Consider the following 24,437-nt stretch of genomic DNA (forward strand, 5'->3'; position numbering starts at 1 on the left):
ATTTTTTTTTTTTTTTTTAACATTGTAAAATTGTCAGAAATGTTGAAATCATAGCATGGAGGGTATACAAACATTCTGGGAGGTATGAGTTGTAACTTAAGTTAGAAATGGACAAGAGAAGGTTAGGGAGCAAAGGTACAATACACATATGTAATTGCAAATCTTGAACTTTTCAGTTGCCTTCAGGTGCATTCAACCAGAAGGCATAGAAGAAGATTAGACTTAACTATGTGATGCTTTTAATGAGCTCAGCACAAGAAGTTCATTCATATTTCCGTTTATGTGTTCACTTAATTTAGGCAGTCTTCCAACTGATGAGTCAGTACTTGACAGGGTCAGTCAGAGACATGACTTTCACTGACATGCTATTTTTTACCTTATGTGCTGCACTGTTGACTTGTGGCTTATTACATTTGAGTGGAATATATAGTAAGATGTAACATGTTTTTGTTTTTTTTTTATAATTACAAGCTATATGGAGGATTTTTACACAAGTGTTAAGGGGCAGAAGGGTGGAAAGGAAGTGAGAAAAACAAGCAAAGGAATGAGGTCTTACTCATGGTGCACTTATTTCATTAATAAGGATATGTGGGGAGCTGCCAGCATCCCCAAGAATCATGACGTCATGTTTGGAAATCCTCCTGTTAGACCAATAGATGGCAGAAGTTGCCAACGAGATCCAATGAGACTTGATGGACATTCCACTATTTCCAGGCAAAGATGAGAGAAACTTCCTAGTCAATCTCTCAAGTGCCACTTTGTCTGATAGCTTTCCACTCCAGTGAGAGGTGTGAGTAGAAAGAGTGGGGGAGGCAAGAAGGAAGGGAAGGAGAACATGAGGGGAGGAGGTAAATGTCACTGAGAGCACTTCGTGATGTTTAAACATTTGCCAGCTTCACAGTTCGTCACTTCTTGGCAGTTACCTTACTATGAGCAACAATAACAAAACAACAGTTCACAAGATTGCAAAGGAAGTAACCTCACCAGACGGAGGAGGCTAATTTTAACCAGAGAAAGTACATCCTCTAAAAGCAAATGCATGTTCTTGCGTATGCAATGTGATAGGACCCATTGTAGTTGTGTGTATACGGTGTTGACAAGTTTGGTGAGCTTGTAGAACAAACATCTAGAGCAATTTAATGGAAAACATGCTGTGGAAAGGACAGCATGCAGCTTAGTTAATTAAATGTAATCAAAGTGTAAGAGCATGAGGTAGGTTTTTTTATATTAGCAAAATATAAATATTTGTGGCATATTCGAGATGGGAAAGGGACTTTGGTGGCAAAATGCAGGTGTACTGCAAGACTGCACTTTGCATTAAATGGCTGGAGTTGTAAACAACCCCCCCTAAATCTTGCCTTAATTGAACATCTTAATAAAGAAATATCTAAGTTCTGCACAGTTTCTTTTTTCAAGATACTGTGATTTTGTGTATTTTTTTTTCCATAGAAAAGATGAGCTATGTTATACTGAAAGTGACATTCCACCTTAAATCTGTCTTTGGAGTTTAAAACTCCTGTTGGCTTGAAAGTTTGCAGTTTCCTCGTTAAGAGAGATTGGCAACCATGGCCGACTTGGGTTCAGTCAGTTACAATGGATGGATTACGATTGTCACAAGATGTGCCAATGCTAAAGGAGCATGAGTAACATGGAGGATATGACTAGCATATCATGGTTTGTGGTGTTGAGTGAATATGTCAGCGTCACTGAATATAGGGCGACAGCAGCAGCTGTCATCAGGCAGTCATTCCTGACCTTAAGAAGCACTGATTTTTTTTATTTATTTTTTTGCATGCACTGAAGAGCAGTGTAATGAGCGTTTTTCATGTCTGCTTTCTGCTGGGCAAGAGAAAAGGTTGTAGATGGTGAGCATTTCCAGAGTCTGAGTACTGTTGGTGTCCAGTTTACAGACAAGACATTAAGCCAGAGTTTGTGTTGAGGGACATGGTTGCTGGAGATTTTACAGGGAATTTATTGTCCTTAATTGGCCTGTCAAGGATAAGTCCCAGTCAATGAACTAGCCCCATTAAGCTCTAATAATCACATGGTAATGTTTTGCTTCAGGTGAAAATGACTAAGGTTATGGTCAAGGCAGTTGTTGGGGCTGAATAAGGTCCTACCAATCCTACAAAGAGGTAGTTTGAACTTTATACCAAAAAAAAGAAAAAAGCTTTACACAAAACAAGGGAGAAATACTGTAGATGTTTGACTTTTAGAATTGAATATAACATAAATATTTTTCCTCAAATGAATGAACATCACCCAACACATTACAGCAGCATTAGCTTGATATTTTTTTTTATTTTATTTTATTTTTTTATGTCTGTTTAACCGGGAAAATATCTTAATGTTCTTGGTTACTGAGGCTGTGATACATAAATTCCAATATGCTGATTTGAACAAAGTACAATAGAAGTTAAGAAAAATCCTTCTACCTAGATTGAATTATTTTAATTGGTGCTTATTATTCTTACAGGATGGAATTGTGTTTCTGCAGTTTCACATGTATAATAATATATTCTCAGATCAGATTTATCGCTAATAATTTTTTTTCCTGGAGCAAGTCCATTAACAAACTTGACAATATCGATGTAGTTTTTGATGATGCACAGCTTTCTTCTACAGAAGCTATAGGTATTTCTGTTGGTTGCTATTGTTTTTCATATGACAGCAGTAAAATCATCTATTACACCTTTAATGGCATCCCATCTGTCTACAGGAGCTGACAACATCAAGAAATATTGGAGTCGTTACTACCAGGGGTCACAGGGTGTAGTCTTTGTTTTGGACAGCGCGTCATCAGATGAAGACCTTGAGGCAGCACGGAATGAGCTCCACTCGGCCCTGCAGCACCCACAGCTCTGCACACTGCCTTTTCTCATCCTTGCCAACCACCAGGACAAGCCTGCTGCAAGGACGCCAAACCAGGTGACCTAACCTGTTTACATTGTTGTTTATTTATTCCATCCCATGCATCTCTAACTTCATTTTTTCACAGGTAAACACTGCATCTTCCACGTATTCGTAAAACATAACATCTCTGTGTCGATCGGAAATAGCAGTTCTGCATTTATTAATTGTACTGAAACATACTTACCAGTAGATAATATATGCATGGGTGGCTCTGTTATGGGGCCTGTTATGATTGTTTAAATGTCTAAATGGCTGGTTTCAGGGTTGAGATCTAACTATCGTGCATCTTCAGCATTTTTATAATTTTGTCAGTCTCTTAATTTGATATCCGACTTTAACAGACTTATAAGACTAGTTCACTACTAGCGGTGGTTGCGTTTGTGCCCCTGTGAACCTGAGAGTGGTGTGACCCAGGTCAGGTCTCCCAAGGCAAATTGCTCCCTGGTGAGGGGCCAAACTAGGAGCGATCAAAGGTTCTCAATAAAGTGGTGTTTTGGGAAAAGAGAAACCTCATCCAAAATACGGAAACCAAGGCCCCCACCTGCAGCCAGGCCTTGAACAAGAGCTTGCAGGCAAATCCCAACCGGACATAGTGAGGTTCTGCCCCAACAGATAACACAGGGCTATGCCATGTGAGTCAACCCCATGAAAGGTTTGGTGTAACCACTTGATAATGTTGGATTCATCTATATGTACAAAACTGGCTTTGGAATTGAACTCCTGGACTCAGTTCTCCTGTTACAGAGTAGACCAGGGTGAGATGCACCAAATACTAGTAGTGATGGTAGTGATAACCTTCCAACATGTTGCTGGGGGAAAGGCCCTGAATGCTGCTTATGTTTCCAGCCTTTTTAGTGGCTCTGTGTGTGCTCAAAGGGGGACTCCATGGTTTAGCATAGGGACTTCTACGCTCGTATGGGTAATAATTGAGAGGCCATGAGGGGGCAGGATACCCTGCCTAATGTGAACCTGAGTAGGGTTTTTGTTATTATACTTCTGTGCTAGTCCTGGGCTGTCCATAATGAACACCACATCGAGCATACAGTAAGTGATGTCCACTGATCAACACCTGTTTGTGACTCAGATAAAGTGGTGGCAGAACTATTGCTTGTGCAAAAACCACTGAACCTAAATGTTATCTGGCACCGAAGCCCCTTTGCACAAAGTCTCTGACTCTTACCTCTGCTAGAATTATTGTGGAGGTGGCGGACATGATACCCAAGGGTGTCATGGTGAAAGCCCCCATTGCTGATGGGTATTCTAGGAGTTGTGACGAGGGGTTTCGGTGCTTGTCAAGGGGGTGGCCTGATTTCCTGCTTGAGGACATTGAAGTATGTTGTGAAGCTGAAGAAGTACGTTTTTTCAGGCTTGGTTTGCCCTAGGGAGTTCTGAATCAGCAGACAAGAATCTGGAGTTCACAACAAGGACTGCAGCTTTTGTTGTTGCAGAAGCAAAAGCTTGAGTATGGAAGGAGTTTGGGGAGTTTGTGAAGACAGACTTTAAGTTGGCCTCTACAAGGTTTGGGCAAACCGTCTGATGAGGAATGGGGGTTTCTTAGCAGGGGAGGAGGATTGCTTAGCTCACCTGGGGATATTACTTTGCTGTGTAGAGGAACGCATTGAGAAACTCACAAACTCGACAGAAATACCCTCTGTGGAGTATGCAAAGTTTTAAGACAAAAGACTCTGAATGTTGTTGGGCTGTCTTGGTTGACACATATCTTCAGTGTTGCGACACAGTGTTCCTCAGTTAGTGTGATATTAAACTGCTTATCCTCCTGTGGAAATCTTAAGCCAAGGTGCTGGAAATGAGGCTTCAGCCAGTTGTTGAACAACAGATACAAGATCATTAATGCAAATTCCACCCTGATTGTGGAACAGTGGAGCAGATTTCTTAACTTCACTCCAGAAATGAGGTGGAAGAAATGCATTTCTCTAGCAGGGTGCCTTGGCTCACCTTCAGGGACAAGATTAAGGAGATTGAACATCCAGAAAATGCTTGGAGGAACCACTGCTCAGTTAAGTTGGTAATATAATGTCCGGACACCTCTTTGTGGAAGTTTTCTGGCACATCCAGCTCAGAGCAGACAAACTGGGTAAAGTCACGCTAGGGGGATTTCATATTCCACCTGACCTGGGACCGCCTCTGGATCTGGATGACATTCTGGGTAGAAAGATGTCTGGGCTGCTGCTATCATGATCTAAAAATGTCTGTTTGCTACTAAAACTGTTGATTTGTTTATTCTCAACGGGCATTGCTGTAATACTTTAATTCTTATTTTGTTGTGGTGAAACTTCTTCTGTATCCAAGTTTGCAGAATTGTTCAAAATGCAATTAATCCTTTAGCATGGTCTCTCCTTTAAATACTCTAGTCCCAGCATGATTGTCTATTATTTTTAACAGCTACAGTATTATCAACAAGCAATTGTACCAGCAGTAAAAAAAAAGTAATATTTAACACAAATATCTGACATAACAATTGGCCATCATCAGTGGGGATTCTGATTATTTATTTATTTTTTTTCAATGTAGCAGGATTTTCCAATCTCAGCTCACATTTTGTAATATTCATCTGTTTCACAGGCTTAGGGAACACACAGGGCATGTGCTTCCAAGATGCTTGCTTTTTATCCTTCTTGGTAAATGGTCCATGAAACAGCTTTTGGGCTCTGGAACACAGTGTTTGCCTGTATGTTTTCCCACTTTTCAAGGCATAGATTATATTGTGTCTTGCTGTTTGGCAGATCAATGTTTGGCATTTAATCTTGAAAACTAAAATATGAATTGTTAATATCTGACAATTAGCCTATATGGTCTAGATTATCTTAGGAAACATATCAGGATCTCACTTTAGAAAATGTGTTACAGCTACAAAATATTTTAATTGCGCCATTTAATTTCAATTCTCACTTTGGTCCCATCCATATTTTTGACTGAGTTCTCTTTAGGACAGCTGAATCCATATTGTGCTGAGAAGCTTTAGCTCTTCTATATTGACAGAATAGGAGGTAATGTACTTCTAAGTGAGCATCTTACCAGCACTGGCCAATGCAAAACCCCATGAGTACAAATAGTTAGCGTTTTTTCTTTTGTCTTGAATTGATCCTTTTGCTACTCCACCAACAGACAGGCTGTAATAGTTAGAAGATAGTCATGTAGTAGCCATGAGGAGTAGTACGTCATGTCACCACCTCCCTTCAGGACAGAATTAATCACTGCTGGTGGAGGCAGGAATTAAATACAGCACAAATAGGGTAGTCTGTCTGTTCCATCTCTCTCTCTTTCTCGCTCTCTCTCTCTCTCTCTCTCTCTCTCTCTCTCTCTCTCTCTCTCTCTCTCTCTCTCTCTCTCTCTCTCTCTCTCTCTCTCTCTCTCTCTCTCTCTCTCTCTCTCTCTCTCTCTCACGCTCACTCGATCTCTCTCCCCCCTCCTCTCTTGCACGCTCGCTCTGTCTCTCTCTCTCTGTCTCTCTGTCTTTCTCTTTGCTAGCCATGCTCTACCACTACAGTGTCCCTCACAGAAAGAGCCTCTCTGAGTAGGATGTTATGGCTAGCATTCCCTGTGCAGCACTCACTCATGTTTCAAAAACCTGGAACCTCACTTTCCTGCTCACTTACAAAAATCACCCCCACAGACACACACAAAAGTATACACATGCATCATCTGCAGAGGCCTACTTAATGTTTCTGAAGGATAACTAAGATGGAAGCCTGGAGAGAGGACCATCTGCATTTCTTAGCCTAGACCACCAGTACTGCTGCTCTTCAGTGATCTGAATTCTGCAGTGGGAAAAGATGGTGAGAGAAGTTCTAAACCAGATTCTGTTGTGACCCAAGCTGAATGCATTTTAGATAAACCTCTGACTCCACCTGAATCTGTTTAACTTAGTTTAGCTCATTAGTAGGGATTGGTTGTACTTGAGCACTTGTGCTTTAGTCATGGAAGCCCACTTATCTTATTGATATTTTAAATGGTACCTGCTTGCTTTAAGTCCGACAACACCGGTCCCTTTGTTGGCCCTCATAACGTAACCAATTAATCCAGTCTGTGAACTGCCCGCACTTTCCTACTGGACTTAGCATGATGTGTCCTCTGCTATATTTGACCCATCATTGCATCAGTCTCTGGAAGTATTGACTTTTCTGAACTGTTTGCAAACACTGATGACACGTGAGACTGGCTTATGGGGACGGAGGGGTGAGATGGATGTCGCCTAAAGGCCTTTTTTGCACCATGTTAGGAGGGCTACTTCAGTTCATAATGAATGACTTGTGTAAAGTGAGTCGATCAGGTTGGCTGATGTAGCTGATGTTATTACTGATGGAGTTGTTTCAGTACTGTGCCTGCTTCTACCAGCTAAACATAATTGAGCATTTGGTAATTTGTTCACTCTCAATGTTGTCCATTTTGCATTTATTTGTCTGCACTGTCACACTCTTTCTGTATCAGTCATACATGCACTTTATTTAACACATTAAAAGAAACCCATACGTGCAGATTGTTGTAGTTTCTCATTTCCAATTGTAATAGAGCTAATATCAATTTCTTCTTTGTTACAAAAAAGGCTAAAACCCACACTCATACATTCTATTTTGTCATTTATGACAAGCAAGGACATCCCTCTCTGTCTTCAAGAATCTCTTGAAGACTCATCTCTTTCGAGAGCATCTCCTCTCCTAAAACCCTAACACACCTAACGAGGACTTACTATGCACTTCCTTACCTGGTCTCCTTGCACTTATTTAATAGATATTGTACTTAGTACCTTAGTTATACCAAGGTCTCCTACTGCACTGAAGCTTTAGTATTGTCCCTCACATGAAAGTCACTTAGGATAAAAGCATCTGTTAAATGAGCATATGTAATGTAATGTAATGAGATGGTGATTTCTTAAGTCTTTACATAAGCATTTGAAGTCTGCTGTCAGGGGTGAAAACATTTTAAATTCATCAATTTGATTCCATTGACAGTCCAAGACACTCAAGGGTCTCTAGGTTGTTGCACTCATAGCACTGAACTCAGCAATGGGTTATTTGGCATGGTTTTCAAAGTGTGTGAATATTCTTTGAAATACATTTGTCTGTTTGGAATTAAATGGTCATTATGAGTGTTACCATGCCCGTGTGTGCATGTTATCATCTGACTCATGGTTGTGTCACTGAAGGAGTTTAGTGTTCAGTGACTCATGAGTAGTCTGCTAAGATAAAACAAAATTTTAAAACCAGCTATGAAAGAAACCGTATACACCACCTCCTCTCATACTTTTTCTGTTCTGTATGGAGCTCATGAACAAAATAATAACCCTTGCTTGTGCTCATTAATAAAAGTATATTTATTTATTTGTCTGCACTGTTGCACTTTTTCTGCATCAGTCATACATGCGCTTACATTAAGGCTCATATCACATATCACAATTTCAAAAGTAAAATAGAATAAATGTGGAAACAGTTAACCTGCTCAACTACTGGAGAGTGCAAGAGGCCAAACCCTCTATATGTTAACCAAACATTTGCTCAACATCCATAGGGATCTCTTCTGGGAGTTTATTTTCAGTTCCCATGATATTGGTTTTAGTTCAGTTTAGGGGAGCTTCCACCACTTTGCATCTTGGACACATACACTACTAGTCAAACCTTTTAGAGCATCTTCATTTTTCCAGTTGTTACTGAAATTTACACATTGTAATGTTTCAGTATACTCTGAAATTATAGCATAGAACAAATAAACAATTGAGATAAAAAAAAGAGGAATCATGGAATCTTAAAACCTAAATTCAGTCTAAATTTCTGACTCATTTAGCAGCTGAACACCCTCATGGCATTCTTTCAACAATGGAAATGAAACATAGTTCAGAGGGTTTGTCCTAACACTGCTGCCTCAACTGTACTGCACTTATAGTCTGCCTTGCTTTCGCCTTCTCTCCAGTTCATCCCAAACCAGCTCCATGAATTCTTTTCTTCTCATGTTTTGGGTCATTATCTCGCTGTAGGATGAACCCCTAACCGGACAATCTGTCTTCCTTTGTCACTTGCCTTTTTCACACCATTCTGATAGCAATATACAGTGCTACTTCCTACAGCACAGTATAGTCCTAATAATGCATCAGAGGGTGACTTATGCTGTGCCTGAAATCAGATAATTCCTTGTGTACACATGTAGTACACTATGTACACAGTATACTCATTGACTCAGTGCATGAATTTCAACAGGGTATTGTTGTCTCAAATCAAACACTGCTGTTGTGCATTTAACAGAAATGACAATCGCAACATTTGACTGTGATTATTGCTGCCAAAATTTGCCAAAAAAGGTCAGAATTGTCCCTTGTTATACACTCTTTTTTTTTTTGCCGTTTTGAGCTCACTATCCCAGTACTTAAAGTGCACTGCATGTTGCTATACATGTCACTGTGATCTCAAAACAGCAAGTGTAAATATGGAAGTGTGCATTTTGAGAGAGAACAGTTTGTTCCAACACTGCATTTGTACAGATAGGGGGTTTGTAGGTCATCAATAAAAGTTGGGGCACCTGTAGAAACTGTTTGCATTAACTTTCAAGGCTTCATTTACTTCCAATACGCAGGAAAGCAAGTTGACCAATTTCTTCATCCCTGAAAAAAAAACCTTTTCTATGATTTCTGTGGATTTACATGACATTTACCTCTACCACTTTGTACCATTTAAGGTTATTCACTATTTTTGAACTGCTGAAATTTCAACAAAAAAAACCTTTGACTGGAACTGCATATTAAGATAAGTATATTTCACATTGTCCTGTGAAAAATTTTATACAGCATACTGATGCAGATGTAAAGCAGGTATAGAACCGTGAAGATCACACAACTAACTTCTTAGAAAGTACTTATTTATTGAAAGTGGTTTTGTGTGTTTCCATGGGGTACTTTGATGACGATATATCTAAATTTCTGTGCCTTGATCACAGATAGCATCCTGTAAATATTTCAGAGGGTTAAAAAATTTCACAGAAAGAAAATTTAAATGTCTAAGCTTTGTGTTGCTCTACTTCACATTAAGCCCCTAACTTCAGTATGGTTTATGTCCAGGAAGTTTGAGAATATTTATGTCTTCATATTTCTTATTAATAAAGGTTGTCAAAATGGTCTACTGTAGAGCTGAGATGCTTAATATTAAATGAAAGTTACACTAAAAGTACCAAGGTGCATGACACAGACAGGTGGCAAACTACTCTTAGCACTGGCCTTGCTGTTCCAGTGTAAGTGCAGTGTGTCTCTTCAGCTGAGGATAAAAGCACAACTAAAGATATGCCACTTCCTATTTCTAAAACGTTATCATCCTCAGAAGCAGGGCTGCTGGAAGCATGGCAGGAAGGCCCCAGAGTGAACCTTGAAAGTGTCAGGCTATGTGCAGTGTGTCCAGCTGCATTTCTGAAAACACTTATCACATACAGTATCACTCATTTATTGAGGTTATCTAGAGTATGTGTGCTTGCACTATGAATTATCTCTCCGATTGAAGTAGTTGCATAGCTGCTTTAGCGGATTTTCTGAGGGGTTAGGATTAGGGATATTATATGACATGTATATATGTCATATATACATACTGTGAATTCACAGTCATATATACAACACAGTTATCATTAAGAATTTAAGACATGCAATGAAGCATAAGTAATGTTTTTTATATTTCCAGATACCTGTTTTTTTAAACCCAAGGAAAGTAGGTTAACATAGTTAATGTCATCTATTGCACTTAACAGTCATTTTCAGCTTGTCGAAAACTTAAAGCATCTGTCCTCCAAGGAGTCTTTCCTAGCTCCCACATCAATACAGGCTACATCAGTCATACAGCCTTGTCTTTTTTCACAAGACCCAAATAATCACACATGTACATGTTGCCTTTAGTTCTCATATAAGATGCCATATATATCCAGTATGCTATTTGTGTTTTCATTATTTATTAGAATTTCCATTAGCTTTTTCCTAAGTAAGCAACTCCTACTAAGGGTCAGTGCACATTGCTCTGAGATGCCTTGGGGCAGTGGAGCTACTTCACTGAAACTTTTGCTTTATACAAGCTTTGCACTGTTTGTTTGGTCCTCACCAGGTGAGGAGAAAGCAAGTATACAAACACTGTACATTGTAGAGAAGGAGAATGTTTTTTTGTTTCTCAACCATCAACCACCAACCATAGATTTCAACTGTAATAAATGGTAAATTAAAGTGGAAGCTAATAATTCTGGCAATATTACATTGTGAAGTAGAAACAATCCTCTCCTGATATACTGGCCTTTATATTGTGTAGCCAATTCATCTGAAAACATATTTTGTTAAAATAGCTAACTACATTAGAGAAAAGAAATCATAAATGTTTTCCCGGGTAAAGGTTGTAATAATGTTCAAGTTCTGTTACACGCTGAAAATAACATTTTCAACTAGAGTCATAACCTTTGATCCACCGTAACAATTTCCTCTGGAAAACTCAGTCTGGTCACATCTTTAGTTATCCTTTGAAATGTTTAAACGATTTAAGCATGTCTAAATGTTTATTCAACAGGTCACTCTAAATTAAAACAAGAAGTCATACATAAGGTTTTGTATATACCATATGTGATGCATGGATATAATGCTTCAGGTCTTGCCACAGTTTTCCTCTTCACTGGTTTGAAGGGGCTGTCTTCATTCTCTTTGTTTTCCCGAAGTATGTCTGGGCTCATAAGAGAAAACCCCTACCAACAAAAATCTAATTGCTTGGCGTTAAAAAAAAGCAACAAAATCATCCATAAAGAGTAACTTACTTTGTACTTGCAAATTTCTAAGCTTGTAAACACAAAAACATATTGGTAGAGTTGCATTATTTTTGAGTTGTCGACCTCTGAAATAATCCAGAATGACAAACTGCAGTGGAATATAATATAAAGTTAAAATTAAAAGGTTATACATAAAACACCGGGGATGTACACATAATGTGATACATAGCTCTCTGATTGAGATTTTAAGCTGTAACCAAAGTATAAAATCCTTAAAATGAAATACACATATAATGATGTTTAAATTAAGGAGCTTAATCTTGTCAACAACATGGATATTGGTGTTCATGGTAAAAATTGTTAATTTTTCTAAGTAGGAATATTCTGAGGCACAATATCTTCATTTAACTCCTTGTTTCATCATTTGTTTTGATGTTTTTGTCATCACAAGTCTCACTTGCAAATGACATTAATGTTCTCAAATCATTTCAAATGTCGCATATGACATTTAAAAGGATCCCATATGTAAATATGAAAATGCACATTCCCTTGACAGTCATTACATGGTGTATAATGTTACAACCATGGATGGAGGCCTGTAGAGGAAGCCATGTAATGTGTCTCTGAAGGTCTGTATGTGATCTATGATTGCAAAATTAGATTAGGCCCACAGATGAATGAAATTATGTATTGATGCGGGGTTTATTGGAACATGTATTTGATTTTGCAAACGTCCCGCTGCAGACCCCTGACTTCTGTGGCAGTTTACATTTAAACTCTGTAAACCTCCAAAGACAGCAGCTGCCTTGCAGGTTCTTGCTTCTTGTGTATGTTTGGCAAGCACCACCCATGAAACAAGACCAAATTTAGTTGGTCTGAATTCTATTGGCAGCTCCTCTGGCGATGACACTATACACAAATGACGTCTCCATGTTGGCTTTCTACTCACAGCAACCACTCTGTTGACAGAACAAGGTGGCTCATTTCCTTAACACACACACATACTTGCAACTGCTAGTGCTGTTTTCTGGGGCAGACCTTGTTTACGGTGTCATGTTAGTGACTAAAGGTGTTTCTGGCAATGCTAGAGTGAGGGGTGAGAGAAGGTGGTGGTGGGGTAATACAGCTCACCGGGCCTGTTAAGGCCTCACTGGGGCCCTCTGTGCTGGTGCAAGTGTTTTCAGGATCAGGGTGGGTCTGGAGGAGGTAGAAGGAAACGTGGGACAAAATTCCTTGTTGACATCAATCTCCTGCCGTTGGGGGGCCCAAGGAAGCTGGGGAGGAGTGGAGGGGAGGTCACCCTGTTGATCTAACACCTCAACAAAGCACGTCTGTTTGGATGGCTGGACCTAATGGACTGCGTCCACGAGGGGCTCTTGTTTTAGAAAATGCTGTCAGTGTTGTGGACAGAGGTAGAAGTCTTTTTAGTTCTATTGGTGCTTGTGTTATCAGAGGAAGAGATAGTAGACAGAAAGAAAGTAATGATACACTGCACAAGGAGTGGAAAAACAATGGCGCTCAGGAGTGAGTCACAGAGAGGAGGAGAAAGAAAAGGGGGGTAGAGCTGGTTTGTGTGGAAACGGGGAGAGAATACAGAAAAGTCGCAGATAATGAAAAAATACTGTGAACAGGAAGAAGGGGGAGGCTGCAATATCTAACCTTGAGAACCATGATGCGGCTCGCCTCCAAAATTGAAGACAGAAGCACTAAAACGATGTGGTCAAATTCCCCAGATGACTGAACGGGAAAAGCACCCCCTCACACTTGATTTTTCTTTCTTTCTTTCTCTTCTCCTTCACACTTTCAGTCCCTGACTCATTTCGCACAAACACTCAAACTCAAGTCAGTCCAGCTTGAACAGTCCCTTTATGCTTTATTCCACTGTGAGGAAAACAATGCCTGGTATGAATTGGAGCACATCTGTTTTCAGTGTACCAAAGCTTAATCTGATGTGGCTTATACATTGTGACAAAGTTACACAGCACAGACAAGCAGCCACTCAAATGCGTCATACACTTGCAGAGCATTTTCTGTATCCCACCGGAAAAAACAATAAAGTGAATCAGAGAAAGTTGGTGTTGATTGTTTAATTGTGTTTTTAAACATTTTGCCTCATTTTTCTGGAAAATCAAGACAACTGTACCAAGAAGCAGAATGGAGACAGTGACAAATTTTAACCTCCTCACCAACCAGGATGCAAACAATCATTAATCATCAATTTGCCATGTTTTGACAGAAACAGACAGGCAGACACACACATACACTCAGACACACAGGGGCACATTGATAGAGACATTGTTTGTTTCATATATGCCATGTTTTCTGCCTTCAGCTGATCCTAAATAGAATAATTTTCCTCACAGAAACAATGTTTTGCCTTGGCTGTTTTTGACCGTTGTTGACACAATCGCAAGGCAAGCTGAGAACCTCTCCTCATTTGTTGTCAAGGCCTGCATAAACAAGCCTCTCAGAGGTTGAGGTCTACTGTAAACCACCACTGTGCTTGCCCAGAAGCTTTCCTCACCATGTGTTAAACTGTAGATTATCAATATACATTCTTTTTTTTCCTTTTTTTTATTGCTTTATCCCAGCTATAAGTTGATATAATTGTTTAAGTGCAGTTGGTGAATGAGAAGATGATTATGCCAATGGAGCACAGAGTGGAAATCCCACTGTGAGGGCTGCTGTCACCAGGTGCTGTGGCCTATCAATTATAAGTAGATATATAGATGGAGACAACATATCTATATTCTATGTTGTAACACTTACACGCTGTATGAATGTGTCAGAGACACACTTACACACACTGGGGGGGGGGGGGTGATAGACAGTGAAAGAAAGCATTACACATATCCTGAAATGCCATCTGATGAGTGGTGAAGTGAGACTTTGCATCTGCACTGCATAGATGAAGTCACTGTTGGCCAGTTGCCTTAAATTTAACCCTTCATTTACATGTTCACATTCGTTTTATGTTGGATGCTGTTTTCTAATTTTTACATCCTTTATTTTCTTCTCTATTATCTTTATTCAGCACTTTCTTCATAACATTTTTGTCACATAAGGCATCAGTTGGATTCCAGCTGTTACAGGGAAAAGGTAAATCAGATTGTGTTCAAATTTGGATCTGTCATGACCATTGTGTTTTTATCTCTTTTAAATTTAAGTTGTGTAAAAGAGAGGATGCCAGTTTCTTGATAAATGTTCACTTTCTCTCCTCTTGTCCCACAACTACAGTGTCAGAATACTATCAGTTCCATTGATAAAGCACCACAGACAGGAAGTTTTTAATCCCTGCCCTCTCTCACTTTCACCACTTCCTTTTCTTGCTTTTTTTAGCATTAATTCATCTGCCTGGCTGTGCTTACTCCCAAAGTGACACACAATTCCTCTCCGCACATTGTGATGAAATAGTGGCTATAAACTCTAACAGTGGCTTGCCTCTGAGAACTTTCTGTCAGAAATGTGTAGCCCTAGTGACAAATGGTACAAATACCAATATCATAGAGTGCTGTATACATTGCTTTATGTAATACATGCACCCACTGGGTAATTCCTTTATGATCTGGCAAACTATTGTGTTATTTAATCTTTGATCTCTTTCCCTTTCCTCTTTTTTCTGCCTCACCTTTAAACTCCCAATAAAAGTATGCGCGCTTTTACCTCTTAAAATGTTGAACCCACTCCAGCAGATGAAAACCTATAACTCACTGGAAGGCAAGTTTTTCCGGAGGGAACAACTTGACCAACCCCACAGCTCTGCAGCCACTTTCTGTTCTCCTGTGGTCCACAGGAATGTGACTCACACGGTGATGGAAAACCCACAACCAACAAATTGTTCTTCCAATGTAAGACGTCTCATTTGACCAGTGCATGTGTGATTCACAGAACTGAAATCAGAGAGCATTTGCACAGCAGTAAAAATGGACTAGATCACTGTACGACAGGTGTGATTGCATGGTTTTACCAAAACTTAGAATTAAGGGACCCGAAGGGTGAAGAGTGGTACTTTGATATGTCATTTTATAATTTTCCTTTAGTTTCTACACTTGTCTAATAATTTGACATCTCTTTGAAATTCAATATATATGGACCAACATTGTGATAAAACATTAGTATTGCATTTTGCAGACAGTATTTTATTTTATTGTTGGATCCTGTCATTTCATCAGTGTCAGTAATTTTGTGAATACAAGCTGACCAGAGCCCACTCTTTTTTCTGAGGTTCACACCCAGTTAATGGAGATGTTCTGATCACTGATTGGTGGAACTGTCAGTGACAGCTATAGGTGAGGCCACTGCCAGAGATAAAGAGGGTGGTTGGGTCATGGTGCAGGGAAGTAATTGTTAGCCAGTCTTTTTGTCTCTATTATCAAGCTTCCTGAAATAAAGTGGGTGGAGTGGGGGCATGGGGGCTGGGCCTGGTTCTCTGTTTGATCATTGATCTCCATGACCCCATTTGAAGGCTCTTAATCTCTCAGTTGACCTCCTCAAGGATTTTTTTGAGGAAGGGTGACGGGGTGGATGTTGACTGGGAACTACCATGAGAGTGAGGATGCTGTGGGGAAAGTGATGGGGGTGTTTTTCTGCTTGAGTGGATATATAGCCGTGTAATTAACCTGGAAGGTGCGTGGATACACATGTGTGCACATGCTCAAGTGTATGCAAACTTGATATATGGAACTTAGTATAAACTGCTTTTATTTTTCTTCCTGCTTAACCACAGACACACCCCAGTAAATTTCACCATCAAAGTTTATATAGGTCTAGATCACCAATGCTCAAAGAGATGCAGATAAGGCTTTGTTGTCTAGCACACGCCTGTCTGTTCTGTACTCTTCTGTTCTGAGTTTTTGATGTGCAATTTGTGGTGTAGCCTGACCTACATCATAAAATATGTCTCCTCTCCTACTTTCCCCCTTTTTTGTTATTTCCTTTCAAAGCACTTTGAGCTGCAAAAAATATATATTATTATTGTTGTTGTTATTATTGTTAGTAGTTGTAGTTGTAGTATCATTATACTTGATAAAACAAAAAGGGCACAAAAATATGTACAAGTGAAGTCATTGATATCCAGCTGGCATAAAGGTGATTTTCTATCTTAACCCCAATGGCTGAACATGAAGCCTGTCTCTGAGGATGTTCTTCCATCAATGCAAATGTCTAACTCTATCCCCAAAGAAGATTTAAGGCTAACTTTCCTCCAGCCTTTGTGCCTCAAGTCTCCAAGCCTCTACTCTCCATGACAATAAGAGGATAATGCTGTCTCTGTCTTCAGGGCTCAAACCGAATGTTGTGACAAGGCAACCAGATTGCACCATTTCACATGCATCTGCACCGTAATTGAACTACCCCATACACTTAACCATTAGTATTCTCAGTATCCTCATTATGGTGCTACTTGACAATGAACTGTGTGGAATTTAGTCAATAATTTAGGTCCTTAAGAGTTGTGGATTTACTTATTCCTGAAATGTATTCTTTTAGAAATGTTAAAAATGATTCTCCATTTCATCTCTTCTTGTCAATGATCTAAAGCCTCTCAAAGCACAGTTTGACTAATAGATCCATGTGGATTACTGCTGGATATGCACTCAAACTCTTTTTTTTTTTTACAGTTGCCCTTGTAAAATCAGGGTTGGCCTCCAGTTCAGAAGGAGGTGTTAATGCACCTGAAGCTGTTTGGTGACTGATGACTGACAATAGTTTAGTTAGCATTAGCTAAACTAACCACACAAACTCATGTTTACTCTAGCTGCGCTTATTATAAGGACAGAGGCGGCAAATCATGGATGCATTAACAAAAATCAGACAGTGAGTGGCTATGTCCACAGACTTCTTTCTGATGTTGTTACACTATGGAGGGAGTGAATATTGGAGATGCACTTTGGAGATGGATGCATTCACACCTTTTCATCATCTAGCAGGGATGCTTCTTAAACCCCCCTCCAGACGTCTAATTTCAGTGTTTGTTAGGATGTATTTACACTTAGCATTTTTGATCTCATATAGCTGATATATCTGCCACAGACAAATTTGGTGACTAAGTGTATATGGGGTCTATAAGTAGCAGCTCGAGCTTCTGTGTCTATCATGCAATGAAAAACTGTATACAATGGCCAGTTCTTTTGGTGTGATTCCAAGGCATCTTGTATTGTCAACTGAAATATATTTAAGGCCAAACCAAATCCAGCAGCCACCCAATATCAAAATGTTTATTGGAGTTAGGATATTTGTTCAAGAAAACGCAGGAGTGACAGGGAAAGGACATGTGGCTTAGCCTTCAATGTTATTTGAGACAATGATATTAAAAGTAAGTATGTATCATGGACTTGAATGTATTTGGCCAAAAGATTTTCCAATCATCTTGAATTATTGATGGAAAAAACAGCTGAAAACAGTGAGTCAACTGCAACTTTGAGAAAAGGACAATAAGGGGATCAAGAGTACAGTGCGTTTTGAACACACTCTTTCCTCAACCAGATATTGAATGAGGTCACTGTTTATGACTTATTTTGCAAGCAGTCTGCTTAGTTTAAAATCATTTCACCGGATTAACATCCAAAACACCCAAGGGTTGGAGCAGATGACTGTTTCAGGTGGTCCATTTGATTTGATTACAGGACTAACTCACACAAAGTTATTTTGAAACCAGGTTTGTACATAATGACTTCTGAGAAAAGATTGAATTTGCAGCCTCCTTCCTTTGATTTTTGTTTCACTGACATAAACACAGTTTTGCAATGCAGTTTATTGATGTCACTGTGTTTTCCTTTATTTGTAACTGCTCTTCAGTGCAATTAACAATTGATGATAAGGCGTTTGGTGCACTTTTAATTTGGAGGCTTTCATGTGGATCGCAAACATTTACCTGTTTTGTTAGGAGAAGAAACATCATGACAGGAAGAATGAAGAGAAGAAGACATGGGAATGTTTTCATTTTAGTGTCTTTAGTATTCAGGCCAGATAATTAAGTTGCTCTTTTAACTTGTCTCTTCTTCGAGACCTCCAGATGTGCCCGAGTGTTGTCAGACAAGGTGTGTTGCTCCAACACGCCCATCGATGAGCAGCTGTGCGGATGTGCTTATTTATGCATGCGCGCACCCTTGGAAATCAAACAGTTGTGTTTTACATCAACAAACCTTTCCACCATAATCTCCCTCCCTCGTTGTGTCACACTTCCCCCCACACACCATGGTGTTATGTGGTCAATTCACTGCTCACCTTCAAGAATGCAGCTGCAGTCCGAATACACCACACACAGACACACATACACAGATGCTGTGGTCTCCCTCTCCTTTACTATCCTCAGCTGGAAAGGTTTAAAAAACGAAGTTACACAAAATCCCTGGGAAGGAAACCATAAAGAATGGATCTGATGTGAAGAGGAAAACCACAGTGCTTGGTGAATTGTGATAATGACAGACAGAATACTTCCTGGCTTCTTGTTTTGAGAGGAGATACTGATCTCAAGCAGTGTTACCTAAGATACTCAGTGTAGCCAGGCGCAGAGATTACTCTGATGAGTCTAAGAAAAGTGAGAGGGCCAAGGAAACACAAAGCTGCAAATGAGAACGGTATTGTAGCGGAATCTCAGTGCCCCAGACCTCCCCTTCTGCTTATCTCTCTGCCCATCGTCTGGAGCTCTTTTATCAGCACATCAATTGTATCCAGGCCATTGGCATTGCATGTGTTTTTATACATAGCTGTACTTGGTAGGTGTGCTAGACTAGCTAGCACTGTTGTATCAGTGATGAGGAACTGATGGACAGCTCTAGCCTCTCATATAGCCTTTTATATATTTTACACATATCAAGAGATCGTAAGAGAAATAGAATGAAGGCTTTTTTACTTTCAGACTTTGAACGCAGTGATCACCAAACATGGCTGGTTTTGACCTGATTATCCATCTCTGTTAACCTTCCTCTATCAAAATACTGTGGGTATACCATCTCTTCCTGTACGTCATTATTGTCAGTCCTCATGTTTATGATTGATGTCCATTGGGGCATTTCTGGTGGTCCTTCTCTTTTTGTGGTGCTTTATTTGGAACTCAGATTAAGGATTAGGGATCCTTTTAATTGAGCTCAGCACCATTGAGGATGATGATTCTTTAGTTCTTGGCTTTCATGATTTCCTGTCAGCTGTTCATAGAGATGGAGAATGTTTTGTTAAGTCACCAGGGCTGTAATCAGCTGTCATGGGCCCTGATCATAAACTGGTCTGTCAGAGTTGTTGCAGCATATTGCATGTAGTAAGACTGTGTTTGTCGGCCCGCAGCAGTTGTTGGTGTATTTTTTTTCTAAGCTTATTTCCTACATACAATGGGGTCCATAAGTCTGAGGCCACTATCCGATTCACATGAATATACTGTATTGAGAATACTGTACACACTTAGATTAGACACACTCGCATTGACATAATGATGCTCTCCACTCTGTCCGAAGCTTGTGTTTTAGCGTCTGCATTCCTTCATGGCACAACCACCTCCAGATGTCCTCCTCCTAAACTGTACCCATGTACATTTTTTTCTCTGAAAAGGCAGGGAACCCTTGCTTGGGTTGGATTTCCCCCCATAAAGCCACTTTATTTGTAAATGTTTTTCATCTCTTCAAAAGACTGTGACATCAGAGCCCCTCAACAGGGCATTCTGGATAAAACATTAAGGGATCCAGGCCTCACAAACAAATTCTCTCCTGACTTAAAAAGACAAAATAACAACTTTGGATGTATGAGTATGTACTTGTGTAAAAACCAAGAGAAAAACTTAACAGATCCATCACATGACCGACACTTCCTCAAGACTTTCTGTCACCTGTACCGCAATGACTGCAATGTCTGAAATGTCTGAAATGTTTGTCACTTATCTTATTAGACCATCTGCTTGTGCTTTGGTTTCATTCTGCATTTGTGTTGGTTTTTCCTCAGTTGCCTTTTTCATTATTAACTAATATTCACATCAGGATTGGCATGTTTTTTCTATTGCTGCGTGGTTCTGAATTTAAAAATATTGTTGAGTAATCCCTAAATGCTTCAGAAAAATATTTTTTGTGTGCTATCTTTGTCAGTGAACAGTGTAGGTACATGCATATCTATGTTTTAATCTAGCTATATCTTCATTTTCCTGTTCATCCCACCCAGTGACCAACTTACCCCCTGTGATGGCAGACATGACTGATCTGCTGGCTTGTCAGGTACCATCAGCGCAAAGCTGGTGCCATGTGACACCCCCAGCAGCTTGCCAAAAGCTAATTGTGCTAATTGGCGAGCGCCAATCCTGTAACAAGGCTTTGAGGGGCAACCCACCGACACAGATGAAAGCGCTCAGATTTGTCTTGTGTCAAGGACTTGCGGGTAATCGGTGCATCCGCTGACCTGCAGACCAGGAGGGCAGGACCACAGTGCTGTATTCAGTCTGTGTGTGGAGAGGGAAGAGGAAGGGAGACAAGAACTGGAGGATGCACCCACTGGGTCCTATCAGACATCAGAAATTAGAGTAAAACTAAAATGAAAATAACATTATTCAGGTTGTGGCTGAAACTAATAATTTCTCCTTGAATAATGGATCAATTTTTACAATATTTTTTGTGGATTTAATTATTAAATTAATTAATTATTATGTAAATTATTAAATTTTTGTTAGTTATTAATGTCGACTTTTTTATTTACAAAATGAATTCTGAAATTAAGCACACAAACATCTATAAAACTGACCTTGCCACAGACCACCACTTGTGTGCATCTGACTGACTTTGACATGTGCTTTGGTCTGTGGAAAACTGGAGTGTATATAATCCAGTCTCAGGATTGATAGATGAGCCCAGAAACCAGACAGAAACTCTCTCAAGGGCTTTAACAGTCACCAGGTCATTTTACTTTTGCAGCTTTAGTTGTCTGATAGCCTTAGCTTGGGGTGGAGGGTGGGGGTGGTGGTGGTGGTGGGGGGCGCTTGGTGTTGGCTGTTTACGATGGAGAATCGGTTTAAAAAACCACTGAACATATGCCTGTGTTTGTTGCTTCAGCTGTTTGTTAGTTGTGTCAAGCTCACTCACTGGCTGTAACATCCTATTTTCAAAAATCCTTTAGTCAATTTTCATACTGTCTGGGAACTTCTTAAAGGTTTTCACAGAGCACTCAGAAAACCTTGTGCAGGATTGTCTGTCTGTCTGTATTTGAGCTAAAGACATTCAGTTGGCTTTAGACAATGTAGACATGAAAGGGAAATGCTGTGTGACAAACTGACACACACTGCAGAAACAAACAAAGTCTGACAGCCATGTAAATGTTTAAAGATGTAGTAATAATTAGTAATTTTATGTATATTTTGGGACAGCCACGTATACTTTGGTTGATATTGTAAACAGGCTCCAAAAATTATATGAGGATCAAGATTTTAATGAAAGCATTCTGACCCTGGTACATAAGTTATTTATAATCCATGTGTATCCATACATGTCAACATCCAGTCATCTGACTGTAACTTGGCATATTTTCTAAACCATATGAAACATAGTCTTCTGATCACTGTGAAACATTGACAAATATTATGCATGCCTTTAGTTTCATGATCCAGAGCTTGTTGCTAATCCAGCTTGACATCAGGTGAACTGGGACCTTTTCTGAGTCCTGTAAGGCAACCTGATTGGCATTCAGACACGTTTTCTAGCAATGCCAGCATGCAAATATACACATGCATGTACACACCACTTAACTTTGTCTCATCAGTTCTCTTCAACTTTACAGATATACAGGGACAGATTGACTTTTCCGATAGGGGGCAACCCAGAACCCAAACAGTAAGTTACTCCACTGAGTTGGAATGACTCGCATGCCAATCATGGAGTCTGAGTGAGAATCATGAGTGTGTTTTTAGTTGATCTCATGCATTCATTTAACAGCTTTTACGATGTAGGTGGTATTATACTCCCAAGTTATTCTACTATACTTAGTCAGAGGGTTTTGCAATGTGAAATAATAATGATGTGGCTTATTGGAATTTACTGTATTTGATTGAAAACGTGGCATTTCATCCCAGATAAAAAAAACTTCAACTGTCAGTGATCTGAGGTTTCTTGCTTGTGTTTGAGAAGATTTAATTAAATGTTGAACCAAAGTGATTGAAATGTATTTTACTACTTTCCTTTGTACTTAAATCAAGTGTGAAATACAATATTACCTAATTATAGCAGATTTTTTTTCTGCATACCTGGGTTGAATAATGTCTGGAACTTGATACATCCCTGTACCCTGTATCCTTTTAGTATAGTCAGTGCTGCTCAGCACAAAAATGAAGTATTTCCACTCAAATCGAAAGCAAAGAATAATATTAAAATGTAACAAAGCAGAGGACTCAACAATCAGTCAAGAGTGTTGAGTTTTGCTGTCATATGCTGAATTGAAATAAAGATCAAACACACCTCCCCTTTGACTTTGTTACACCTGTGACAGCTCATGTTGGAGGGGTTAAACAATGTGTGCCAGAAATTAAATGAATGCACAGAATACTTGGCAAGGCACTCTTCCCCAGTGCAATGTAGCTACATGAACATGTAAACTGTCTGAGTTTTGCAGACATTGCTGCAGGGCAGAGGGAATTACACTGTCACACAGAGGATATGGAGCTGCCGTGATATCCTCTTGGCACATAGTTGAAGACCATCCAGGTGGAAATTGGTATGCTCTGCCAAGAGGGAGGTTGGGAGTGAGGTAGTTACGTGGGAGGTGCTCATCTGCATTGGCAAGCAGGTATAGCAACTGTATATGGCTTTACCTGTTGTAGCTGTCAAAGGGACAGCTGATGTTGGATGTAGAGGCAAGCAGATGTTTAGGCTCGTGTGCAGGTTTTGCACACCTGTAAATTTTTTGGATTCATAAAGTTGTGTGCACATCTGTCGGTAATGTAATCATACCACACAGCAGGGACACGTGGTAATGAGAGTTAATTTGTACTGCTTGTCAGTGAAAAAAAGGAGCCGCTTGCAAAAGCAGCTTTTCTCTGATTATACATATCAATGTATCCTGAAGACACTATTTTTGTTTTAATTACAGCTACAAAACATCTCGCATATCTAATCACTGAGAATTTATTTAGCAGTTAAGCTCAGTGGTGGTTTAGCATTTGTCTTCAAACCTGGTTGCTGAATGATTTCATATTTATGGATATATATCATCTGTATTTTGAATCAGTTTCTTTAGAAGCTATTTTAACTCAAAATAATTCCAAAACCTTTTCTATAATAGGAAAAAAATAATGATAAAAAACAGCTTAGTCTAAGATGAATATGCCTGTGAGGCCCAGTACACTAACTCATGTGTTAGTTTGTTGTTAACAATAAGCAGATGGGAGAATTGGAAATACAAACATTGCACTGACACCTTGTTGCACTGCTAGCATCTCAAACATTAGAGTTTAGGCCCATCAGCAGATAAGGCAAGCTCTGCAGTGTTACTTAAGATTGGAGGCCTGCATTTGAAAAAGTTTGCTAAATCATTTTTGATGACAATGTCGACTAGAGAGTTTCTAATGACACAAATAAAATCTATTCCTCATGAAGGCTCAAACGGTGGTCTGGTAGGGAACGCTAACTCTGTCTGGTATAATTCAGACCTGCCTTGTTCAGTTGTCAGAGTGATTGTGGTTCAGATTTCCTGTTTCTCTTCCTTAAAGGTTTTCTGCTTTTCAGCCCTGTCAAAGCTTAATTATGGAGCTATAAATTATATTTACAAAGTGCAGTGGCAAAAAATATGCAAGATGAGTATTACTGACAGCTCCCAAGCACATGTTCATTGAACCATCC

At 39.6% G+C, this 24,437-nt stretch overlaps 1 protein-coding gene across 1 annotated transcript in view; it reads left to right on the forward strand.

The window, feature by feature from the left end:
- The window catches only part of LOC139624393 (ADP-ribosylation factor-like protein 15), a 100,906-nt gene that overhangs the window by 47,266 nt on the left and 29,203 nt on the right, over nucleotides 1–24,437 (forward strand). Inside the window, exon 4 of the mRNA XM_071483476.1 lies at nucleotides 2,720–2,928. Within this exon, the coding sequence (XP_071339577.1) occupies nucleotides 2,720–2,928 (209 nt within the window). The remainder of the gene's footprint in view (nucleotides 1–2,719; nucleotides 2,929–24,437) is intronic.

The sequence above is a fragment of the Trachinotus anak genome, unplaced genomic scaffold (genome assembly GCF_046630095.1).
Source record: "Trachinotus anak isolate AG129_WGS33_773 ecotype Australia unplaced genomic scaffold, CSIRO_AGI_Tana_v1 ptg000008l, whole genome shotgun sequence".
NCBI lineage: Eukaryota > Metazoa > Chordata > Actinopteri > Carangiformes > Carangidae > Trachinotus > Trachinotus anak.